The 16,204-nt window shown below is 35.7% G+C and overlaps 1 protein-coding gene and 1 long non-coding RNA gene across 2 annotated transcripts in view; one reads left to right on the forward strand and one right to left on the reverse strand.

Annotated features, from left to right (window-relative positions):
• The window catches only part of RGS17 (regulator of G protein signaling 17), a 90,605-nt gene extending 78,381 nt beyond the window's left edge, over window positions 1–12,224 (forward strand). Inside the window, exon 5 of the mRNA XM_059176728.1 lies at window positions 7,974–12,224. Coding sequence (XP_059032711.1) covers window positions 7,974–8,162 — 189 coding nt within the window. The 3' untranslated portion in view covers window positions 8,163–12,224. The remainder of the gene's footprint in view (window positions 1–7,973) is intronic.
• On the reverse strand, window positions 6,016–16,163 carry LOC131833446 (uncharacterized). The gene is made up of 3 exons (XR_009354473.1): window positions 15,830–16,163; window positions 13,644–13,684; window positions 6,016–6,289 (listed from the first exon to the last, which is right to left on the reverse strand). It is a non-coding gene; the product is annotated as an uncharacterized LOC131833446 (long non-coding RNA).
• Between the last annotated feature and the right edge of the window lie 41 nt (window positions 16,164–16,204).

Here is a 16,204-nt window from a genome sequence, read left to right on the forward strand (position 1 = left end):
TTTTTTCTGTAGCCTCGGTGCATTTCTTATAGATGCTACTTTGTGGTTCTAACCTCAGAACTACATGCTTCAGATTTGTAGTCTATCTGGAAGCTCAGCACCTAGCCACTTCTTGGATTTTATTAGCAGATACATTTCATTCTCATTTTTAAGTTTGCATTACATGGCAAAGATATCAAACCATCCAAATGTGCCCAATGACGTGCTAATGTTGCACATAATTGTTGTTTAGGAAGATTATTTAGCCCGTTTCTCTCCCCAAAATATATATTATGTATCATGTGAAAATGGTAATTGCCTCGATTCTCTAGTCCATTCTTTGTACTATCTATGACGGATGTTCTACTTTAAAATAATGTTGGTAGAAAAAATATGCTCCATATGAAGTACATAGAATTCCTTTATTTCACAGTCTTCATTTACTAGTTTTTAGTTTTTATGGGAAACACTTTCCCATTGTCTTCAGACTCCCGATTTTCAGGTGTCACTGATTAATGGAGTTTTGTAAAATAAACAGTTTTCATAAAATTACTTCTTGGGGCCACAGTTTCAAGATATCCTAGTTATTGATTACTGAACTAAAAACTATTGGATTTTCATTGTTTTGCAAAAGTAATGGAGTTTTGTTTTAGCCTAATTTATTTTGAATATGAGTTTCACCAAAAAGTCTTTAAAATATTATTTTCTGATCAAAAGCACTACCTTCCCTAAGTTAAATGGACTAATATTTAGTGTAACAGAAATATATCTTTTCTCTTTTGTGTATCTATATTTGGGCCATTACCCACTCTTTAATATCCTCAAAATACCACACACACACACACACACACAGAGAAGCAAAATGCACATTTTTATCATTTTGCTACTTGTGTACTGACTTGTAATTAACTCTTGACATAGAATCTAAATGATTGGACTGTACGAAGTGCCTTTTTTTTCTAATTTAATTTTTTTTGTGTATGTGTGTGTTCCAAAATTCATTTTTTATGCACCACACCCAGTGTTCCATGCAAAACGTGCCCTCCTTAATACCCACCACTCCTCTCCAAAGCCCTCAGTTTGTTTCTCAGAGTCCACAGTCTCTCGGGTTTGTTTCCCCTCCCATTTCCCCCAACTCACTACGAGGTACCTTTGTTTAGCCAAAGGATTGTTCTCCTGTCAACATAGTAATTGCATTTGATCATTTGATCATTGTTTATTAGCAAAAACAAATAAACCAAAAGTAGGTATTTGAAATTATAAAAGAAAATTGTTTATAAGTTATATTTTAAGCCAAGAGATAAATATATTTGTCTTGGACCATGACCTGACTCACTGAGACACTTACAAAATGGCATACACTTTCTGGCCACCCCAGAGTCCTTTCTAAACTGTTACATCTCACTGACCTCTCTGTGCAAAAAATCTCTGATCAGCCACAATACATTAATAACTGTCTGATGATACAGAGTTGTCACCCTTCCAATGTTGTTTGCCAACACTGGAGGGAATACATGTCACATCAAGAGAGCCCTGACTGTATAGTAGTAAGAGCACTGAACTCATCATTCAGATGCAGATGGGATTCTGGTTCTGGATCTGCTTCAGGCTGATCGTGTGGCCTGGGAAAAATTAGTCCACTTCTTTGATTTGTTGTTCAGTTGCTTTGTTTACCAAAATAAAGATAAAATGGGACACAGAGACTAGTCTACCAAATCCAGAATGACAACTGTAAGGCTCTTGTACTACTAGTCCATTCTCTCCAGCAAGTGATGTGGCTAATCTATCATGGTTTTTACTGCTATACCCAGATTCAACCAGAGAATTTCTCTCAACGCAGTATTCAAAGCAGCCAGGCCACAAACTGCTAGAGTTGGGATCGATTTCCCATTTGGGGACTAGATAATCTGGCCTTTCTAACTCTGAAATTCTGTAAACATTTCTGTTTACTTTGAATAGTTTTAAAGAACATGAAAATTTGAATCATTTATAAAATAAGGACTAAATAAAAATTATCAGGATTCCATGGTTAACTGGAACCTCATTTTTCTTCACTAGACTCATTTTATCTTAATTTGATAGAGTTATCATATTCCTCTTGGTTAAATGTAGAGAAAGTCTACATTCTTAAAATTATTTATATTTAGATAACTTATTTTTTTTTCATGAAGCCATTGTGTTTGAAATTATATTTCATTACTTGAAGAGCATGTTTTATGCATTTTAAATAAGTTGAGCATTATGTTACAAAATAGATGTTTGTAATCTGGAGACAGTATAGCCTTCATTTTTTGGTATAGTGTATATTTCAAGAGGGAAAGGACAAATTTTCAATTAAAAAAAAAGAAAAACACATAAAGAACAGCATTTTTCAAAAGTAAATTTTTTTCTGTGATGTTCTCAAAGACAGAATGAATGGGGGTAGTAAAGAGGAATTTAAGATTGACAGTACTCTTACTGCAAATTGTAGATGCTGATGGCAGTTTATATTTATTAAATATTGAAAAGACAAACCCAGAAAAATGAATAACTTTAGTAAAAAGTCTGTTTGGGTTTCCTGGGCTGGCTCATGGAACTCGTGAACTCCTCTAAGTCTGAGCACCACATTGAGTGTAAAGATTAAAAAAAAGTCTATTTAAAAGCTATTACCTACCATAAACAGCATTGAGCTGTTGAATGAATAATTATAAATCTTGCAGCAAACGTAAGACATACCTGAAATGAAGAATACTGCTCAGCTTTCTACAAATCTCTTTAGTGATGGCATTTTCCTTAACGTGAGCTGTAATTCAGCTCTCCTGATGCTTACCATCCTTATGACACCGAGCAACTAACTTACTTTAGGGATCTCTGGCCTCAGTTTCCTCATTTTGCAGAATAATGGCATGGAGAAAGCTCAAAAACTCACTAAATCTCTAACTTTATGGCTCTCTCCCATGGTGATTTGAATACTGGTAGGGGTTGTTTGCTACTTTGATTGCATCCTGAATTTCCAGTTGTTATCTGGGAGAAAAAAAAAAAAAAAAGCAGTAAACCTATTTAAATTCCAAAATTCTCTAAAAATAATGCATGAGTGATAGATTCTGTGTTTGCAAGTATGTACCCCTTTAAGCAAAATTTAGCACTTTTGATGATATAAATTGTTTTTTCTAACCAGGACTCATTTGACTGTACTTTCCTAGATTCATTTATTTGTGCCTGCATATTTTTATTCAAAAAATATTTATTTCCTATGAGCCAGATACTGGGTTAGATGTTGGGAATATGTTGGTGAACAAGAAAAACACTGGCCTATTATTTACAGATCTTACATTTCAGGAAGACAGACAAATCATCTCAAACGCAAGTAACCACAGAATACCCTCTAGTTCCATTCATGTTGTTGCAAATGGCAAGATTTCGTTTCTTTTGATGGCTGCATACTATCCCATTGTGTGTATGTGTGTGTGTGTCACATACACACACACAAACACACACACACCATGTCTTCTTTATCCATTCATCTGTTGATGGACATCTAGGTTCTTTCCATAGTTTGGCTATTGTGGACATTGCTGCTTTAAACAGCCAATCAAAGAAAGACCATTATCATATGATCTCTCTGATATGAGGAATTTGAGAGGGAGGGTGGGGAGTTGTGAGGAATAGGGAGGGAAAAAATGAAACAAGAGGGAGGAAGACAAACCATAAGAGACTCTTAATCTCACGAAACAAACTGAGGGTTGCCAGGGGTTAGGGAGGAAGAACAGGGTGCCTGGGTTATGGGCACTGGGGAGGGTCTGTGCTATGGTGAGTGCTGTGAATTGTGTAAGCCTGATGATTCACAGACCTGTACCCCGGGGCAAATAATACATTATATGTTAATAAAAATAAAATAAAAAATAAAAAAAAAGCAAGCGACTAAAAAAATGTGATGAATATAACGGGGATGGAGGTCAACAGTGGTATTTAGATGAGGTAAAGTCAGGTAGGGTCATTCTGCAAAGGGAAAATTCAAGTTGATAGAAAGTCTGAAGACACTGGTGTCATGATACTTAAGGCCTATTATTGTTATTATCATCATCATCACCTTATATTGGGCTTAAACTCTGTTATTGACAAAATGGTCTCACATATATTATCACAATATAAGTCTCACAAGAATCCTTTAGCCATTGGGAGACAGGGCACCATTTTACAGCAAAGGAAATAAATGGATTCTCAAAGAGGCAGAACAACTATTGTAGGCCATCCTAACTATATTACCTGGTAAAGAGAGGACAGAAGCCCAAGGTCTTCTCGTTCCAAATGTGGTGCCCTTTCAGTGTAATATGCTGACTAGTAATCCCACTGTCCAGTATTTTCTTCATGATACTTCCACAGATTTCTATAAACCCAACCTTAGAACTTGAGACAAAATGAGAAATAATGTTCATAACCACATGCCTGAACTCTCCCTAGACAAGCAAGATAAACTTTCCCATCATTTGGGCACTGCCAGGAATATGGCTACTGTATTTTATCCAGTGATCTTTGTTCCAAGAAATCAATTCCAATGGTCTTACTGGCAATTTATAATTATTTTCAGCAGAAATAATTAACACAGAATAATATGACTAAAAGTACACATGATATAAATTTATTATAACCAATGGGGGAATCAGATATTCTTCACAAAATTTAACATGAGAAAACCAAGTTTAGTTAAAATTAAAAAGAATATCACTGGTAAAATGGAGTATGAACTTATAAAGGAAAAAGGAACAAAAATCAGAATTTTACTTCAAAAAGAATCCTAAATAAAGCAACGTTGGTAAAATTAAAGATAAAATGGGAAAAAATGGAGAAGAAAAACATAATCATGATACCTAAAAATTGTTTAAGGAAGTCACCTAATTAATTTGAGGAGGATCTCCACAAGGGAAAAAGACTTTCAGTAAAAATTCATCTTTTTCAGCATAATTCTGCCCCAAATGTCCACGAAGTCAAAATTCCCATTGCATCTTGATGGCTAGAACAGAAAGGCAGGGTCAACACATAGCATACAGCCCTCTGGTGACATTCACTCATCTGCGTGTTCTCCTCCACTGGGTGGGGAATGTAGCAAGATTAAGCAGGTGTGTCACCCAGTTGAGCCGGCTTTTCCCCAGCCACACTAGCAAGACCTGGGTCTTCATGGCCTCCGCTTTCGTCCCACACTCATGTGGAACCTTCGGCTCTCATGCCGTTCTTCTCCCAACTGGTTTGTGGAGTTACAGGCGGAACATATTTTTATGTTTGCAAGCCTCTTGCCTCTCTTCTTCCTCTGTCTCCTGCTCGTTGCGTGAGGGTATAGCTTCCCAGCTCCTCCCACAAAGTCCCCTAAGCCTTCTAAACACCACTTGCCACCTCTGCCAGCGTTCCCAGCACTGCTCCGGCTGCTGGGTGAACGCGGCCAAACTCAAAGGAGCCGTGCGGTGCCCCGTCCCACCCGAGAACTTCTTTTTCTGTTAATGCTGTGACTGGGAATGGTGCCTTCCCTTCCCCTACCTAGATGGGAGTCTGTGAGGACTGGTACTACCAGAGCCCTGTTGCGCAACGGTAGCTCGTCTTGTGCTTCTCAACTTTCTCTTCCCTTAGGATGACTTCTTTATGGGAAACTCCTCAGTCCCACAGGCACTGGACCCCAGATTAGATGGGATCATGAGCCATCCAGTTGTGCCTGAATCCTAGGGTGACTATGGCTCAGGCCCGTGCTGGGATCCCCCCCACCCCCACTAACTTGTATTATAGATGTTCCACAGTCTGAAGCATAAAGATACCACCAGATGAAACTATAGATTTTTACACCCATGGGGTTTATCCTTGTTATTTGACCTCTCTACACTGCTTTTGACTGACAGCCTTTCCAAACAAGCAGAACTTAAGGTAAATATTTTCTTTTTTAAATAGAAATAGCAAATGAGTTTTGTTACAGGTTACTAAATGTCAGATGACTTTCTCTGTGATATTTCACTATGTTTTTAATTTGCACAAAAATAAAATAAAATTATACAGTGAGAACTCAAGACATTTAATAATTCAAGGTATTTTATTTGTCTTAAGATAACTAATATGGTTCTAACCACAAGCAATTATACTGTATTTAATTATGCTGTTATTTAAGAAATAAATGATCTTCTTTATCATTCATCTAACATTTCCTCCTCCGTTGAAATAAAAAGTTTCTCAAGTTTGAAAGTAGGAGCAAAAACATTTACAAAAACAGTTGAGTGTATTTGGTAAGATTTCACCTTACCATAATACCACTTTGCAGTATGAGATCAGCTTGAACTTCAGTGTCAACACATTCCTATTGAATAGAAAGATAAATAATATTTTTAAATAAAAAGCTTAGAAAAAAATTCTGTATTTTTTATTACTTTGTATTTGATGACTTCAGATGGCTCAGATAACACAGAGAATAAAACCTTAAATGACCCATTTCCAGAACATTTTTTAAAAAAAAATTTATAGTTCAGCCATGAAACATTTAATTTTTTCCATAATGTGGTCTAGCTAAGCCATAGACATTTAGTCTGGATCACCATTTCCCTCATAGGACCCATCTCTGGGGTATAGCAATCGATCCAATTCTGCATGGGGCACAGAGCTTAGGAATCTGGGGACACCGAGATGGAACAGGAGCCACTTTAGTTATTAGGACTGTCTCAGACCCCAGGCTCAATCCGAACAATAGGTGGGAAAAGAAGTCATAACCAAAAGGCTTCTGCAAAATTCTTATGACAAAACATTTAGCTATAAAAATAAAACATTTGTATAGATGGAGTACATCATGAGACAGAAAATATGATCACAGTGCTCTCGTCCAGGCTCAATATTGAGGACTGAGGAAACCGATGAGGACAAGTTTGTGATGGCTGGCCTCTTAGGTTTTGCCAACGGGTCACTTCAGAGCAGAGCTCATTTCTGTTCCCGGAGTATGCGCTTATTCCTATTTATTTTTCCCCAGCTCCCTTTCCAGCAGTCCTGCCAGCTCCAACAGGACCAGCATTGAGTGAAGGAAAACAAAAGACAACAAAAAACTATCATTTGCAGGATTTATTTACACTTTTATTTTTAAAGATTTTATTTATTTATTTGACAGAGAGAGGGGGGAAGCAGGTTCCCTCCTGAGCAGAAAGCCCAATGCAGGGCTCTATCCCAGAACCCTGAGATCAGAACCCATGCCAAAGGCAGAGGCTTAGCCCACTGAGCCACCCAGGCACCCCTTTATTTACGCTTTTTAATAACACTGTCCTGACTACTTGTTCAGGTATTCTGAATTCCTACTTATATTTCTCCTTTCAAAGACTCCACTTTAAGCAATTGTTCTCCTTAACCTCTCACACGGAGATCTTCAGATACATCTCGGTATAAGGACTATGTAGTTCTCTGTGCCTTGCCAAGGACCCCCAAGACATGGAGAATGCCTGCTCTGGTTTGCTCTACTACACCCTTCCAGATTCCTGGTTTCTTACTTTGACGCTACAGGATTTGTTGGTATATAAAACTATCAGGAATCAGCACTGGATATATCATGCTGACTTTTGCCGTAGAACTACTCCCTGCCATATTTTTACCTTGTCCCATCAAGAGAGTCACCCCAGCAGTCACCTAATAGGAGGAGATAAATTTGTCTTCTGGCTAGGGAATTCTCCAGTGCCTCAACGATGAATAGAAATGGTAAAAAACTCCTGAGTAAGTGCATAGAAAAGATAAATCCCAGTAAACCAGGATATCTGTGAACTAAACTTCTGGTTTAAAAGACAAGTTGTTTTTTGTCCGTTTTAGTTCAACTCTTAAGGTAGACAAGTATGCAAGGTTATATAGTCTTGGAAAAGGTAACCTCAAAAAAAAAAAAAAAAGGTAACCTCAAGATTTTAGATAGTTGGATTTAACTCTTTGAAGTTTCTCTGAAATGTCACAAAACTATATTTACTTGAGAACTTTTGAAAAAAAAATTATTTAATGTACCTGTTCTTATTCCTTTTTAGGTCAGTCTCGATTCTCGAGTTAGAGAGGTGATCAACAGAAATCTGTTGGATCCTAATCCTCACATGTATGAAGATGCCCAACTTCAGATATATACCTTAATGCACAGAGATTCTTTTCCAAGGTTTTTGAACTCTCAAATTTATAAGTCCTTTGTTGAAAGTACTGCCAGCTCTACTTCTGAATCTTAATTTTCGTTAAAAAAAAAAATCATTTTGGAGGGCTGGGTTGGGAAATAAAAGTAGTTAAATTACACCAGAAACTGAGTTCCTGGAGAACTACAGTTTAGTATTCCTCAGGCTACTGTGAAAATACAACCATATGGTCTTTGTCTCCATTTTTATCAAGGTTATCCTGGTTAAGTTTGGAGAAAACACCACACGAAAACAACGGATTGCCAAATTAAGTTTGTTTTATTCAACACTCATTCTACTTGCAAGCAAACTGTATTTGTAGTCCTATGAACAGTCTCCTAGTGTATCCCCAGAGACTGCATGTGCAAAGTAAAACTGCTTCATTTGCCACATAGCTGTTGTAATATTTAATCCAATGGCATAACTTATATCTGTATTTAAGGACTTTTGTGCAATATGGTCTTATAGAAATAACTGCAAAAAAAATTGGCTGTGGTTTGCATTTTTAAATATAATCTAAGAGAGAAAAAGCCAATTTTTAAGTTGTAACAATGGTATTCAACATGTTATATACTGTGTTCAGTACACTCATTTTGAAGCCAATATTTCTGTACATGGAAAAAGAGCTATTTATCTCTGCTTGTTGGGAAATCCTAATGGGGGATTCCTCTGGTTGTTCACTGCCAAAATTGTGGCATTTTCTTTACAGAATAGTTTGTTATGTAAAAACAAAACAAAACAAAACAATAAGAAGAAGAAAAGAGAAAAAAAGCACAAAACAATTTGAAGATATTCTATCTCAATGACAAATCAAAGAGTGATAGTTGTTTTTAATTGTAATAGAGGAAAATCTATGTATATATCAGATGTCCAATACTGTAATTAATTTATTAAAGACTGGCTCTCCAGTTCTAAAACGGTTGTGTAAAGTATGTACTTTAGCAAGAAAAAAAATACTAAGCTCGATAACTTAGTTTTTGGAATATATATTTAAAAAAAGGATTTAATAAAGGAATGCCTAAATGTAGCATCATAAAACATTTTGATGAATAGCATCTGTCCTGTGGCATATTTTCCTTGAAAGCAAAATCCAATGAAAAGCTAAGTTTTTAACCAAGAGAAGTTTTGTAAGGGTTATGAAGAAGATAATTCTCTACTTCAGACCTTAACTGTTTTCATAGTATCTTCAGAATGACTTATTTTAAAAATGTTAAAACCAAACTATTAATACTCATCCATAATTGAAAGGCAGTACAGTGCTCAAATCTTCTAGCTGCCATATTATTTTTTATAAGTACCACTAAATCTTTAAGACAGAATACTTGCCTGATATTGGCATGTACTTTTGACACTCAAGAAAACAGTATCCTATCATGTGCACACACAGAAAAGTCAGTGTCATATTTATATCAAGGTGTTGCATTTGAATATTAATATCCCCTGGAGGCTATTTTTTTAACTTAAACTTAATAAATATAGTAGTGAGTCATCTAAAGTGAAAGTTTTAAAAATATTTATATCCACTGATAATACTGGCCTTATATTAAGGATGATATTAAAATTATAGGTTTTGTCATTTTTTAACTACCTCTCATTTTTTAATTTATTAAACATTTTTAAAATAAACAAGTTTGGGGTTTTCTTTTTAAAATTTATTTTACTTGAAAGGTTGGCATCATAAGTTTTTTTTTCCATAAAACTTAAGACATTTCAAGGATTGTTTTTTTAAGTGAATTTGATTTTCTAATTTATATAGAATTCAGGAGATATGGTTAAAAGGGCTATTATCTATTCCCTATGCAAATATTTTAACTGTTGCAGTGTTTGACAAAATGGGATTAAAAAATTTGCAGAGTAGAAAACAAAATGTTCTGTTTACACTGGCGTTGCTGACTATCCTACCATATTCAGCACTTTTAAATACATTATTTATGAAAATGTAGTTAGAATAGAAGATAGAAAATATTTATAATAATCATTTCTTTTAACAAATGCCTGTTTTTGTCTGAAAGTGTTAGTATGTTAAAACCTACTTTATCCATGTCAATGAGATATTTACTATTTGAATAGTATTCCGTAATACGTTGGAAAAAAGATAGCTACGAAGATGTTTACAAAAAGTCCTATTTTTTTTTTCCGAAAGAGTGAAGAAAAACCTATAAGAATCATCACTTCTATTGTGAAGTTCTGTTGTTCCTAAATTATTTAATTTTTTCTTGAGTAGAATTGAGTTTATAATGCTTCTATGATGTATTCAAATATATGTTGTAATATCATATTTGTTGCTATCTTTGAGGCACAATAAATTGGTGCACATGACCAGAAAATATGTAATATACTATGATACACCGCATGCATCCATCTTTTTACACATAGACTTTATATTCTTGTTGTTACTATATATGATGGTGACCTGCTAGCCATAAGTTATCTTTATAAGATACTTTGGACTATTAGATGAATTGTCTGTTTGACAATACCTTTAATATTTTACCAAATGTAAAAGATAAGGGCCCTTCTAAAGAGTCCTAATCTCTAACCTGGGCATTTGTAGAATACAGACTTTGAAATTAGTATATCCTTTTAAAACCTGATTAGGAAGTTGGGTTGAGAATGATTCGAGAGCAGATTTACACATCGGATGTTGGTAGCCATGTTATGTGAGCATTTCTGCACTAAATTCCTGTCGGGGGGGGGGAGGTTTCTCATTTAATTTCAAAATGTCTGAAGTTTCTATCTACGAGTATATCTGTATATTTGCAACTCTACCAATTTTTAAAGTATGGTATAACTCCTTCTGTTTTAATTACAGAGCTATAATAAACAAAAAGCCCTCAACTGGTGTCTATGCTACCATTCCAAGAGCACAATATTTGCTATGGTAGAATTTGATTTTTCCTAGTGAATATATTCTTCCCTGGGGACAAATTAGCACTTTAGAAGGTACATTTTGTGTTTTAGATTGTCAGGATTTCTTTGTGTATTGTTAGCATCTGCTAATGCACATGCTCTTTCTATAGTGCCTAAATTCAGATGTGTCTATCATGGAAAGAAAAGTGGAGGGTATAGATTATATATAAATACATATAACTAAATTGGAGAGCCAGATTTCTTCAGAGATGGATCTTGTACATAGATCACACTAATAATGGATGGCTGATGCTTCTTCTTCTTCACTCTGGATAATTGTTATTATGTTACCCAAAGGTAAAACAGATGTTCCAACAGTGTTATAGGGCAGCTCTAAGCACAATGGGTGCACTGGCATATGAACAACAATAGCAAAACACAATTTTGATATCCATGTTATGGAGTGCAAAAATCAAGGCCATAATGTGGTCTTAAAAAAAAAAATCTTGAAATATGTACATAGGATGACCAGTTCTGATATTTGGTCATGGTGCATGGGGCGTTTATTAGTATCCTTTAATGCTGCCTAGGTTCTTACTTACAGAATGAAATGCATATCATATATTTACCTGATAGTTCAGTTTTACAAAGGACTATAGAAATAGGTAAATAATGTCTATATATTAGGGGCAAAAATACATTTTCACCCCATTAAGCTGACTTAAAATAATACCTGATTCTTAATATTGAATGATCCATTTTTTTCTATACACTTTTAACATATTGAAAAAATGTCATTATCGGAACTGTGACAAGTTACATTTGCAAAAAATACAAAAATATCAGATGCTTTGAGGAATAAATATAGAAGGAAGAAATTTTAAATACAATCAGAAAATAGGAAAATAAGAACTCTTTCAAAAGCCACCTGAAACTTCTTAGGTCTAAATGTCTATAGATAGAACCCTATCAAACATAAATTTTTTAAAACTTTGCTCTGGATACAATGGCATATTATTTTGAAAGGTGATAAAGACAGTTTCAGAAAACTTTCTTGCCTGTGTATTTATATTTACCGCTTCTGACCCTAATTTTCAAAATATATTTTGCAAACATTTATATTTGCATGCTCTTTTCAGTTCTTTTTAAATTTCTGACCAATATAAAATGCTTGTTCTCCTGAGAAAACAGTATTAAATCTGTAAAAGTTTGAGTTATTCCTCACTTGTTACAACTGCAAGTATTTATCAATAAAACTGATACCAAAAACCTGGCTTCTGATCTTCCCTGCAACGTTCTTAATAGTATCTTTACAACACATGAGAGTGCGTAGATTGATACTATTGTTCCCAGATACCAGGCTTTACTTACAAATTTGCATTCAAGTTACATTTCTGTCTCATGGAACTTTGGGCAAATATTATATTGAACCTCTCTAAGCAAGCTTCCTCATCCTCAAATGGGGAATACTCTATTTACAGGGTGGCCATGATAATTTAAAAAAGTCAATATAGAAAGAATAAAGTGTTACATATATTATTATTACTTTATCAAAGTTCTCCAGCTCAGTTATTATTCCCATTTCAAGAACGTAAGAATTAAATGCCACTTTAATGTACTTTTCCTCTATTCTTTAGCAAACTATACTTTAAAAATCTGATTTAATTATTTATTAAACAAATACAATCATGCTTATTTTAAGATGGAGGATGGTATGAATCTGTTACTGCTTTGTTCAGGATGACTGAAATTCAGTTTTTAGTTCAAGAACATCACACTGACATACAACCAAGAAGTATGCTTCTTTCAATGACACACGTACACAGATATATGTATACAGATGTGTGTATGCGCATGTGTGTACACAGATATATGTATATAGATGTGTGTATGAATATGTGTGTATAATATTGTAGGCTTAAAATATAAATGTTTAAATAAGATAAATAAAATGAAATCATTTGAAAATTTTATTTCCAATGGAAATAAAAGAACATTCCCAAGGACAGCAAGAATAGAAACATCAAATAAGAATAGAAACATCAAAAAATTTGCCAAATAAGTATGTGCAAATAAAGCTAAAACTAAGTTATGAGAGACTGGCCATTAGAAAACACTGAAATTGGCATGGAATAGAAAGTATTCTGGTATGATTTTTTAAAAAAAATTTTACCACAAAAATATGAAAATAAAAGAATAAAAGGTGGTGTGTGTTCCTAAAATTTTTCATTAAGTGTTAGAAAAGTTTTAGATGCACAGAAAAATTGCAAAGATACTAAAGAGGTTCTATATACTGCACACCCATTGTGACATTTGTCATACTAATGACCCAATATTAATGCATTAAGTCCGTGCTTTATTCAGATTTCCACAGCTTTCACCTAGTGTCTTTTTTCTGTTACAGGATTTCATTCAACATACACATAACATTTAGTCATCCTGTCTTCTCAAGTTCCTCTTAGTTGCAAGTTTCTCAAACATTTTTTGGTTTTGATGACCTTGACAGTATTGAAGAGTACTGGTCTAGTACTCTGTAAATGTCCCTTAATTGGAATTTGTCTGATTGTTTTCCCTACGATTAGACAGGCTTTACCAGTTTTGGGAAGACCACAGAAGTAAAGTGCCATTTATAGCACATCTTATCAGAGGTACATACCACCATTATGACTTCTCACTGTTAATACTGACCTTGATCATGTGGTTGAGGTAGAGTTTATTAGGTTTCACCACTGCAAAGCAATACATTATTAAGAGATCATATTAGAGGTAAATGTACTGGACATTAATGCTAAGGTAAAAAAAATTCTGAGCAGATTCCTCAGCGCTGCTATTAGGTTCCATTAAATGACTGCTAACAAATACCATGAAAATACAATAAACTGGAAAGTGCAATGGGAAAATAAAACTCCAAAACCGTTAGCTTGAATATTCACTTAATGGAGGTGAAAGTGAATTTTCTCCCTTGAATTACCTTTACTTTATCCACTATATCGCTCGGAGAGTAAAGACTTCAGTTTGTTGTAAGAGGTAATTTTAATCAATGATCATTTTGCTGAGTGCTTTTCCATATTGCCCTCAACAGAACAATGAACACTGATTATTGAAATAATGTGAAAGACTTGATTTTCCACCTTTGCTTTAACCTATTTGTCATAAATACAGCTTCTTGTATATGATTTTAGGGTGTTTGCCAAATATTAAAAAAATTTCAGTGTTTGGTTCTGTAAAATTTATACCGAATGTGCCCAATTTTTTGCTACCATGTTCATTGTACTTAATGATCTCTATTTTGTAGTCCACTAATAATAGCGGACCATAAAGGAGTTTTGAATGCATGAATGCAGCTTGAGACACATGCTTGGTTATTTTGCAATGTAGGTACTTATAAATTGAATAGATAATCTAGATGATTTTTTCCTCCAATTTAAGTTGTTTTGGGTTTTTATTTCCCTGTCCTTGAATCTATTTTATCATTTTTACCTGTGTACAAATAATAGATTTCCTGAAAATGCTAGAATCTTCAATATGTAATAATAGAATTTGAGCATGACAGTAATGTAAGGAAATTCAGAAGTCTCAAAGTATCTTTTTTTTGTTTGTTTTCAAAGTAAATCAAACTACAGTTGTTTTCATTTAACCATATTGTGGAAACCTATGGATATTATTGTAAAATGCACATGCATTACACTTTTAAAAAATGTTTTGAATTAATAAAGAATTCACCAATATATCCTTAGACAAGTTACTGTTTCCTCATTGGTGTTAACACCATAGGAGTAAAAGGTACACTTATTTATATTACTTAAATTGCTTATGCATCTTAGGGAATATAATTTCTGGCTGGATTCTTCCTAACATTCCATAAAGTTATTTTCTCGCATTTTTTCACCTTTTATAAATAAACTATATTCTTGAGTTGACTTGAGAATTCAGCTGAGAGATTGATCATACTAATTTACGTGACTTCCCCTCATTTCTACGGTTAAGAAAAAAATTCAGAGTTAAGACTTGGCAACAGCTGATTCTAATAAAGATACAAACGACTTATCGGTCCTGTTCTATACTCGGATCAAAATTAAAATGGTTTCAACCACTATCTTAAAGAAAATACAATTTTATAAAGTAGTGTGGCTTGAATACACAAAGTGAAACGAACAGTTGAGGTGATCAGTTGGAGCTCTTTAAGTTGCAAAACCTATTTTTGCTCTCTATAATTTGGAGAGTCCTCTCATTCCTCCACTTCACTTTTCATTTGTAAGGAAGGAATGCAGACAGTGCAAGCTCATCTTACAAGAATTTCATACCTAGCCTCAGTTGTCATTAGAGGACTCCAGGATGATTTAACCTGGCCGAGGGCTCCCGTAATTACCCCTTGATTTTTAAAATTCCAAGTTTTCAGCTCTCTCAACAGTGAAAACATGTAGCAGACGCTGCGCAAACTGGTTAAGTAGTGGGAGCTCCTGGACTGGGTCAACCCTTGCCTCCCAAGGACCGTCTTGGTTCTCCTTACACCCTCCTAGCCATCCCTCTGGTGGGCTGCCAAAAGCTCTGTTGAAAATGCAAAGCATTATACCAATCAACGTCAACATCCCCAGCACCAATCCGCTATTTCAGGATTGTTGGAGGGAAACGGAGGTGGGGCTACCGAAGGCAGGACTCGGTGAAGGTTTTGCTGCGCTCTGGTCTTTCGGAACTTGGAATCCCTCGATCTGTTTTAAAAGTACTAACCATCACTCGCAGTGAGGGGGGACGGGCAGGAGGCTCGGTGAGGCACGAAGTCGTTTGAAAGCAGGTCAACTTCGCGGCCCACCAAGGCTGGAAAGATTTGGGGAAATGACTCCCCCGGGCGCCTTCCTCAGGAACACGAGTCTTACCGTCGAAACGACGAGAAGGGAAACCGGCTGTCGCCAGCCCCGCTAGCGGACTACCCCGCCCTCCACTGCCGCACTCGGGATCCTCATTGAGCGCTTGGGATGTAAAAACGCGACGTCAGAAATCCGAGCGACAACCTGCAGCGGCCCCGCCCCCCCGCCCTACACACCGCCCCCGCACGTTCAAAGAGGCGTTTCCGACCCGGCTTCTAAACGCCGATCACTTCCCGCTCCGCCCCCTTCCGGCCTCCGCGAATCATGCGGCGTTGAAATGCCTGCCGGAAGTTCCCACCGAGGCTTTCGGGAGGCCCTTTAAAACTGGCGCGTGCGCCCGGCTGGCCCCGGTCAGTTCTCGCCGGTTTTGAAACTCCGCGCGGT

Source organism: Mustela lutreola, chromosome 6 (assembly GCF_030435805.1).
Source record: "Mustela lutreola isolate mMusLut2 chromosome 6, mMusLut2.pri, whole genome shotgun sequence".
NCBI lineage: Eukaryota > Metazoa > Chordata > Mammalia > Carnivora > Mustelidae > Mustela > Mustela lutreola.